The following is a 10,251-nucleotide window of genomic DNA, read 5'->3' as shown; positions in this document are numbered from 1 at the left end:
TCATTTACTGCGCAAGCCAAGCCCGGCCCGACTCTGTCTAAAATGATAGAAATTAAACCCGAGAAAGATCTTTAGCTCTAGGGGACATATAATAAAAATGTCTACAATGTATAAAACATTTAATAAAATATTACATTGTTAGCATACACTGAGTAAGCAAAAGGCACATGCTTAACCCAGTTTGCAAACTATTGCGCAATCTGATGCACAGCTTGGTGCTGATTCACTTCGCTTCCTACACAGTAATTGAACTGGAAATATGCTAAATAAGCAATTTTGCTTATAAAATTTTTTAATAAAAAAGCATTTAAACCACAAATCAGTGGACAAATATTTATTTTATCATTACTATACATCTCATGATGGCAGGTGAGGATCTCTGGTACATATCCTATTGTAGGAAATCAGTGAGGTAAGCTAGAACTAGTAAATGCCATTAAACTACATCAACATTTGTTGTTAGCTGTAAAAAGTCAATGTCATTTTTAATCAAGAAGTACATTATGCAGATCCAGTAAATGGCTGTCAAGATGGTTACTGAGACTTCACTGTGCGTAGTGCTGACCCGGCCTATACCGTAGAGTCTGCCACATCCTGTGGAGAACAGAACTAAAGGTTCAGATAATCCTGAAAGAGAGTGCTGCTATAATGCAATTTTATTACTACAATCCTTGGTATTCCGTTAGGCCATGGCTGGCCCAGTTTAAAATATCTTTATACAAAAATCTGCTGAAAATTCTGTTAATTTAATTTCCTGTTTATTGTCATTCATGGGTGTTTTTTATTTACTTATTTATCATGGGACCCTGATCTCTGCTCAACAACTAATATACTAATTTAAAAAAATATTTTAAAAAACATAACATAAACAGTATTTATACATACTGTATGTGTGTGTTGGTGGTTGGGGGTGGTTTGGTAATTCATTTTAAATTTATGGATCAAGAATCAAGGTGCCAAGTTTTAGGACTTTCCCATCATTTGTTTCTTTGTGTTTTTTTCAGGTTTTAGCAAAATAATGTAACATTTTGGGGCAAATATGCAAAATAGTAAACCAAAACTAGAAGCTAAAATAGCAAATAATTGCACAGCAACAGTATATTTTCCAGGAGCACTGACATAAGCTGGGATAAATGTGAGCCAGACAGCACAGAAAATTAGCATGCTGAAAGTGATGAACTTGGCTTCATTGAAGTTATCTGGGAGTTTTCGAGCAAAAAAAGCTAAAACAAAACACAAGGTTGATAACAGGCCAGTATAACCCAGAACAGCCCAGAAACCAAAAGCTGAACCTAAGTTACATTCTAGGATGATCTTTTCTCTGTAATAACTCAAATTTAGAAATGGGAAAGGAGGAGACATTGTTAACCAAAGAACACAGATGATCACCTGTATTAATGTTAAAGAAACTACACTAAGTCTCTGTTGAAGAGGCCCAAACCATTTCATGACATTACTTCCTGGAAGTGTAGCCCTGAATGCCATTAAAACCACTATTGTTTTCCCCAGAACACAGGAAATACAGAGGACAAAAGTGATCCCAAATGCTGTGTGACGCAACATACAGGACCAGTCAGTGGGACGACCAATGAATGTAAGTGAACAGAGAAAACACAGAGTTAATGAGAAGAGCAGCAGGAAGCTCAACTCTGAGTTGTTGGCCCTGACAATAGGTGTTTCTTTATAAAAATAAAACAGAAAAGACACCGTTGCAGTTAATAATACCCCAATGAAGGAGAAAATACAAAGCCCCACACCCATGATTTCTGTATAGGAAAGGAATTCAATGACTTTAAGTACACATCTGTCTTTGCTTTCATTTGACCAGTACTCCAAACCACAAGGAAAACAGTCACTAGAATCTGTGAAAGAATTTCAAGATAAGATTATTCAAGTAGAAAATACATTTCAAATTACTTGACCTAGGTTTACACTTCACCAAACTTTTATGAGAGGTATCTCACAACTACTATTTTACCTGTATAATTACTGATTTCTCCCTCTGCGCATGGGATACAGTCATAACAGCAGATGGGTCTTCCTTTTTGCACAGCTTTTCTTGTTCCAGGGGGACAGCTCTCACTGCACACGGACACAGGCAACTATAACAAAATACATTTTTAGTTGAGCCCCTAGTTAATGATATTCACTTCCACTTGATTTATTTGACAATTGTTGGAATGATTTGTTACAGGTATTACACAACAGAAATTTCATATAGTGTTAGCTAAAATTATTAGAATATTATATTTTCAACAACTAAAATTGCTTTAGGTCAGTTTTTCTAACTTTTGTTGGTCAGTAGGGATATCGGTTTACATTTACAAACATTCTAATTATAATAATCCAGTGACATTTTGTTTGCATCAGACAGTAGTCAGTGCTCCACACAGTTAGGTTTCTTCAAGTCTCTTGGAGATGTTGCCACAGTTCTTCTTAATCACCAAAAGGCAGAAATAGCTGACTTAAAACCATTTTTGTAAGTGGTGAAAATATAAGTGTTTACTGTATATTTGCAGTCATATTGACTTTACTGACTGTTGTTTGATTGTTGTCTTTTTCATAATTCAAACCTTCATCAGTTTGTTAATGTATATAATATTGATGTACTTGTCCACTGTTTCCTGCCCATAACATGGATTCCTGATTGATTTGAAGACGTTGCTCTGAAGGCAGTGAACTGTCATAGATGCCCACAAGTTTAAACTGCAGACTTCCATCCTTAGTAGGCTGCCAGTTCACCAAGTCGTATCTTGCCACTGGATCACCACTTGCATCAAAGAAGATATTCTCATTCGTATTGACAGTGAAGTTCACATCTCTCAAATATTCCAACACCTGGAGAAAAAATGATAGAAAATATACATGAAATCATTGTTAGTTAATTTCGTTATTTTGCTGTAAATATACCTTCTGTGGTGTGGGCAATTGCTTTTTGCTGCTGTTGGTGAAGAATTTGAAGCCTTTTAGAACATTATGCAAAGAATGTGCAACAGCATACACAGCAGTGTATACTTTATTTTCGATTCGTAATTCTGAGAAATCAGTGTATTCATTCTGAAGCTCTGACAGTTTTTCTGAGCCAGTACATCCACCACTGCTGCTGTTCCTGAAAGAGCAAAGAAAAACAGTTTCCCAAAATTCTTTTAAAAGTTCATTGTTTAGCTCTTTATCAGGGTGCACATTCATTAAGAACTCTCGTAGGCCAACAGGTTTGGAATTTGCAATAGCAAAACCCACAGCTCCAGAGAGAAAATGGTATTCCTTTGTTTCTGCAAGATTTCGCGATGTTATCCAGGACTCACTACCGATCCACTGTATCCCTGTAATGTTTTGTTGTGCCATTACTTTCAAAAGGAGGACAAAATCTCCAAATGCCATAAACGCCACCACCACCTTTGTGGTTGCCTTCTTTATTACTTCTATTGTCTTCAGAAACTGTACTTCTGGATCTGTTTTGAATACAGCTTCTGAGTATTCAATACAAATCCCCTCTTGTTTTGCTGCTTCCTCAAATGTTGCAATGCCATTATTACCATAGTCACTGCGGCTTCTGACTGTCCCAACCCAGGTCCAGCCAAAGTGTTTGACAAGTTGAGCCAGTGCTCGGCTTTGGTAATAATCGCTGGGTATTGTTCTAAAAAAGGTTCGAAATCTTTTTCTGTTACTCAGGCATGAACATGTAGCAAAATGACTGACCTGAAGAAAAAGAAAAAACTTATTTATTGGTATTGTTAATCAGATTAAAATTTTTCATATATGAACATTAGCCTTCTGCTGGTATCAGATTTTCTTGTTGCTATTTCTTGCTAAAACTTTTAACAAAATATACAGTAATATCGTTAAAATATAATATTGAAATTAAATTCTTATTGTATATAATTTCAAATGAAATTATTACTCCTCATTAATGCTTTTATTACTATTACCATTACTATTATTAATAATAATAATAGTTATTGTTATAATGGTTTCTGAAGGATCATGTAACTGAAGACTAGAGCAATAAAACTAAAAATTAATCATTAAAATCACATGAATAAAATATTAAATTAAACTACAAACTACTTTTGAACAATTATTTTATAGTGCAGTCACACTTCACAATTTTACAATTTATTCTTTATTTTCCAATTATATAAATGCAGCATAGCTGAGCAGAAGCTTATTTTAAAACATTAAAAAATTGTAAAATGTTTGACCGGTAGCGTACATTTTCATAGTAAAATGTTTTAAATAAATTCAATTGCGAAATAAAATAAATTAAGTAACCTTTACTATATATATATATATATATATATATATATATATATATATATATATATATATATATATATATATATATATATATATATATATATATATTGGTTTACTATAGTCTCATTAAAATCTATAAATACATTTTATTATTAACTTCATTTAATCAAATGATTACGACTTTTGATTTTTAATGCACCACTAAATAGACATTTGCATAGTGGGATGCAGAAGTTTCTCATAAACTGTTATACCACAGATTCAAAAGGAGCATTAAAATAGGAATTCTTACAAGAGGTAAGCTAAATGGACCAACTACTGATGCCAGGCCAATTGTGGGAGATGAGTTTGATTCTCCTACAATAGCATGAACAGCTGGTGGTGTAGAACAAGATGTATCACTCAAAGTCTCTTCATAACCGTTCATCAAAGCCATGCCTGAGAAAATAGCTTGAGCTACTGAGCCACAGGAATCATATATTTTATAGCCCAGTGACGCACCAGGCAACAGAGAGCTGTTATTAATCTCCTCAATGGCAAAAATTAGTGTTTGAACAAATTTAAATTCACGGAGGTTCAAGCTGTAAAAAAAGCAGTTTAGTTACTATAAGCAGAGTCATGTTTGAGTCTAGCCATCATATCACACTTACCCGCCACATGTTGTTTGCTTTGGTTTGGAAGTGAAATTATGGCTCTTCAAAAGAGCACTTTTGTGCAATGAGAAAATTGCCCCAATGTTAATGTTTCTTTCTTCAGAGAGTAGAGGAAGGGCAGGCTGACCAAGAAGTCTGCAGACTTGTGCTAAATTGGGTACACAGATGCCATGTGTCACCAGCACCATTAACAGCAATAACTCAGACTTCTTTGTCATGCTCACATGTACAGTATGCTAGCAGATACCTTTGAAGCAGAACAAGGTTTGTACTGCCTTTTATGGCATCTTAAAATGCCCTTCAGGGTTGGAATCCTACATCATTGACACTAATTATATCTACCAAGAAGACCATGATGCACTTCTATTCCTCAATATTTTACAGGTAGGTGCTCTATTGTATTAGGATCAGGGCCTGTATTTATCTGGCATCAAGTAGCAATTTAGTCTTATGCATCTGTAAGGATGGTTATATTTTTCCATAATATCAAATGCTGAAAACTGCTGTGAAATTCTCTAAGATCAGACGATGAGAACTACTATGCAATAAAACAATAAACTCATTAATCTTCTGAGAGGATCACAAGAAATCCATCTGGATAGCTGACCCACCACCCATCCTAAGGCCCTCTTGTCCAGCCCAAATATATACGGCCTGGGTCATTGAGCAGTTGCTCAGGAATTACCAGATTTTAAGTATATACGGTGAAATGAGGGGTAACGAGGTGGCGCAGTAGGTAGTGGTGTCGCCTCACATCAAGAAGGATGCTGGTTCGAGCCTTGGCTCGGTTAGATGGCATTTCTGTGAGTTTGCATGCTCTCTCCGCGTTCACATGGGTTTCCTCTGGGTGCTCTGGTTTCCCCCACAAGTCCAAAAACATGCGGTACAATTGAATTAGGTAAACTAAAGTGTCCGTATGTGTGTGAATAAGTGTGTATGGATGTTTCCCAGTGATGGGTTGTGGCTGGAAGGACATCTGCTACATAAAACATATGGTGGAGAAGATGGCGGTTCTTTCCTCTATGGCGACCCCAGATTAATAAAGGTACTAAAAGAAAAGAAAATTAATGAATAGTGAAATGATGATGTATGTATATTTACAGAATTTGTAGATTTTAACTTGTCATGCTTGGTATCATTTTAAAGGTCTCAGTGTGAGTGTAAATGTGATCTCAGTTTTATCTCAGTATCATAGACCAAAATAGATGATCTCAGATTTGGATAAATTTTGTCCTCATGGGAGAGGATGTCCTGGATTAGATTTTTTGTCAAGTCTTGTCTTTTTCCTCAGATGGTATTAGGCAAGGGGAAGCAGTAGGTAGTGTTGTTGCCTCACAGCAAGAAAGTCGCTGGTTCGATTTTCGGCTTAGTTGGCATTTCTGTGAGGAGTTTGCATGTTCTCCCTGTGTTCGTGTGGGTTTCCTCCGGGTGCTCCGGTTTGCCCCACAGTCCAAAGACATGCGGTACAGGTGAATTAGTTAAGCTTAATTGTCCATAGTGTATGAGTGTGTGTGTAAATTTGTGTGTGGATGTTTCCCAGAGATGGGTTGCGGCCGGAGGGGCATCTGCTGTGTAAAAATGTGCTGGATAAGTTGGCGGTTCATTCCGCTGTGGCAACCCAAGATTAATAAAGAGACTAAGAAGACAAGAAAATGAATGAATGAATGGTATTAGGCTCAGAGGGTAAAATGCCCAGTTAAAACGTTGAAATATTTTTATTAATTTGAATTTATGACATTTTGGGTATTTAAGGAGAATTGGCAAAACACTCAGGAAAGCATCTGTAATCAGATGAAACTTCCCACACAGTTTCTACATTGTCGGGTATCAGGGCCAGCCCGTGGCATAGGCAGTATAGGCAAATGCTAAGGGCGCAGTACGCACAGGGGGGGCGCCAGAAATGGGGGAAGAAAAAAAAAGTAACTTCCACTATACTCAAAACAAGTTGGTATGACTTCAGAAAAGAATAAGCCCACATTAATTTAACTGCATAGTGCATAGCCTACTAAGTAGTAGTAGTATAATAATAATAAAATCTACTCGCCTAAGATGCCCCCTCCAAATAATTAGACTGTACCTGCTACGGTGTTCATTTTTTTTTTGATGGGTCAACATGCTCAAGATGTCAAAACATCCCAAGCTGTCTAGTGCGCAGGGGAGGCAAAAAAAGAAAAGAAGATGAGGAAAAACACGACAAAGACAGAGGTAATGATACAACAAAGATGATTGTTTTACTGTATCCCTGATCGATATTGCCATTAATTAGCTTGACACATACTCGTCACGTTTAAGTATTTCCCCGTAGTTGCCCCGTATGTTTAAACTTTCTATGATCTCAAATGTTATATAATTGCAAGAGCTGTTCAAGAGAATTGTGCTTTCGCTTTAGTTTGGCTTGAAAGCACGTTTATAAAAATGTCTGCATTCACTTTTTCCCCTTAAAGCTGTGCGTCGATCGACGCAACCCCTAAATCAGTGTATGCATGCAGTCTGACTACTGGACGTGCTCTGTCTGTATGATAAACTGTTCCGCTTCTGTACACGCAATTTAAAGAGGAGCGAAAGTTTGGCATACTTGGGGGATTTAGGTGTGTTTAAACAGTCACATACATTTAATAATATGTAAACATGTTTGTTCTGCTTGTATTATTTTAAACCCAACATTTTTTTTTCTTAAATGAGCACAAACAGTTACTAAACTAATGCTTTCATTAGCCTATAGATCTGTGCATTCTTACAGTTACACCTCTGTTATCAAAAAACAAAATGAGAGATTGCTGCTCTTCACTAAATAACTGTAGTAATGCTAATCAATATTTAAATACAGTAAAAAGTGAATGGGATTTTATAACTTGATTTATTTTCTGTATAGGCCATTGATTTTAATAGGCAAAATATTTGATGCTATTGATAATATTTTCTAATGTTTGCTATGTCTTCTTTTTAAAGCTAATTGCTGTCCCATATTTTTACATCCCAGTGTTGACTGGTATGGCATAACATGGTTTGCTAATCAATAAATAGCTAGCTCTATCTGTTAGATTTAACGTCAGCTTATGTTATGGAAGGGCATGTAATGGAAAATAGTAACAGTAATGTAACTACCCCCATCATTCCTTTCTCAGGCAAATGTGTAAATATTAGATATTTTCAGGAGCATTAGGCGTTATAACGTTAATTGGATTGGCATGGTTATCTGATGTTTTCCCAGCTTGTAGTAGTCAATCAAAATGCTCTTGATTTTAACTATAGTCGTAAGCTTTTGTTGTGTTACAGTTCACAGTGTATAAAGTGCATTTATCAAAAACTTTACATCAGTGTTAAAGTGCACATCATTGTTGTTAAAGCATAGCTTAGCATTACCACATGGTATATTATGCTGCAATTTACTCATTTTTTTGCATTCTGCTAATTAGCAATTCACTGTAATGACAATAAAATTTAAATTGTTACTTATATGAATTACTTATATAATTTTATATCAGAAAACGTACATAGTGTATTATACAGTAGTCTACATCATGCTTGTATCTTTAGGTTTTTCATTTATATTATTTCATCTTATTTTATTTTTGAAATCACGTGTTTATTATTAGACTGGTGTCGCATACTCCTCTTCTGTCTTCAGATGCACTGCTGAGGTTTCTCAGTCCCATCGGTGCAAATCCTTCTTTCTAAGTATTTTGAATGTGCAATTGCTTAATTTAAATAAAATTATGTCCAAGACGAATGTAATGGAAATTCATTTTAGATAAACATGTGTAGTGGAAACTTACAGCAGAAACAGCGGAGCACCTGATGCATGTACAGAATGGGCCTTATAAGGATTTGACCTTGCAAGCAGTACAAACTAGATAGAACAGTGAACATACTTTGCTTCAGTGTCTCATTCTGTAGAAACTGTTGTCAGAATGGGCAGTATTAGGGTTTGACCTTGTAAGCAGTAAAAACCAGATAAAAGGGTGAACACACTTGACTTCAGTGTCTCACTCTGCAGAAACTGTTGTTGCTGTATGACTGTGACCTTCTTTGCAAAGAATAAAACTTTAAAAAGACATTCCGAGTAAGACTTTGTTTCTTGACCACAGAGAGCGCCTCTTTAAAGAAAATTGCCACTACAACGAAGCTATTTAGTTTCTTATGAGTATATGTAATGTACTATGATGTGACGGGGCGCCACCTGAAATCTTGCCTAGGGTGCCAAATTGCTTGGGGCCGGGCCTGTCAGGTATGATGACTCTTTGACAATTGTTTGTTTTAGAAATTGTTTTAATGTTTTATGCTGATCATGTTGTGTAATCATTTTGTACTTTAAATGTGATATTAATCAACATTACTGCCTGGCAAATAAATGTAAAATTTTGTTTAATATCTCCTAAAATCACTTAAATCTAGTAGATTGTTTAGGCTTATGTTTCAGCAACCTATGACTAGGGGTCTGTTCTTTGTAGCTCGCTTAAATGATCTAAGATAAATCTTAATAACTGATCTCTGGCTAATTTGGTTCTTCAAACAAGTTCGTGAATCGGATTAAAATGTCTGGATGAACTGATTTGAGATCGCTGCGTGTGTTGTAAAGGCCAGATCTATCGATCCTCGAAATCATGATCAGCAATGCCACGATTGTCTGACAGCTCAGCAGCGTAATGACATCATCTGAATAATATTCAATTATCCATGTGAGCTAAATTACATAAAATTCATAGGAAACAGTTTGTTAAATATTATACGCAATAACTTTCCACCTTGTTGTGGTCTGCATGCTTGGCCCTTTTATGTGTCAAGAGCAGTTTATTTAGTTTTACAGTTAGAGCGGATTTTCCTTATTATAGTACCCATAGTAGTATTATAGTAGCCGTTTTTTTTTTTTTTTTAATTGGTGTAAAGAATAACTGGATGTTTACAAAAGCATTTTGATATTGGTAAAGGTGTCTGCAACTATTATGAAGCATCAAATCACCGTCATATTAACTGTCAAAACATGTTTATGACTACATATGTGTTATGTTATTGCTTTTAAAAAAAAGTCACATATTGTGCATTTCTATTATACACAAATTGTTCTAAAACGATCTAAAAAGTTCATACAGGGAGTGCAGAATTATTAGGCAAATGAGTATTTTGACCACATCATCCTCTTTATGCATGTTGTCTTACTTCAAGCTGTATAGGCTCGAAAGCCTACTACCAATTAAGAATATTAGGTGATGTGCATCTCTGTAATGAGAAGGGGTGTGGTCTAATGACAACAACACCCTATATCAGGTGTGCATAATTATTAGGCAACTTCCTTACCTTTGGCAAAATGGGTCAAAAGAAGGACTTGACAGGCTCAGAAAAG

General features: G+C 35.7%; 1 protein-coding gene across 1 annotated transcript; it reads right to left on the bottom strand.

Moving 5' to 3' along the window:
- Positions 1–208: 208 nt before the first annotated feature.
- Positions 209–7,066, bottom strand: olfcd1 (olfactory receptor C family, d1). Its single transcript, XM_021467838.3, has 6 exons — positions 4,908–7,066; positions 4,550–4,838; positions 2,911–3,699; positions 2,611–2,838; positions 1,979–2,102; positions 209–1,862 (listed from the first exon to the last, which is right to left on the bottom strand). Exons 1-6 carry the CDS (start codon positions 5,126–5,128, stop codon positions 964–966), a joined length of 2,550 nt encoding a protein of 849 aa, XP_021323513.1. The 5' UTR covers positions 5,129–7,066; the 3' UTR covers positions 209–963.
- Positions 7,067–10,251: the final 3,185 nt, after the last annotated feature.

Source organism: Danio rerio, chromosome 18, assembly GCF_049306965.1.
Source record: "Danio rerio strain Tuebingen ecotype United States chromosome 18, GRCz12tu, whole genome shotgun sequence".
NCBI lineage: Eukaryota > Metazoa > Chordata > Actinopteri > Cypriniformes > Danionidae > Danio > Danio rerio.
Note: the sequence above shows the minus strand (reverse complement) of the source record. Positions and strands in the feature narration are given on the sequence as shown.

Coding starts and splice junctions, on each gene's coding strand:
- olfcd1 (XM_021467838.3), bottom strand. CDS start 5,128: ATGACAAAGAAGTCTGAGTTATTGCTGTTAATGGTGCTGGTGACACAT. Junction 3,700..4,549: donor GTCCATTTAGCTTACCTCTT/GTAAGAATTCCT, acceptor CTTTTTCTTCAG/GTCAGTCATTTTGCTACATG. Junction 2,103..2,610: donor GGGCAGGAAACAGTGGACAA/GTACATCAATAT, acceptor ATTTTGTTATAG/TTGCCTGTGTCCGTGTGCAG.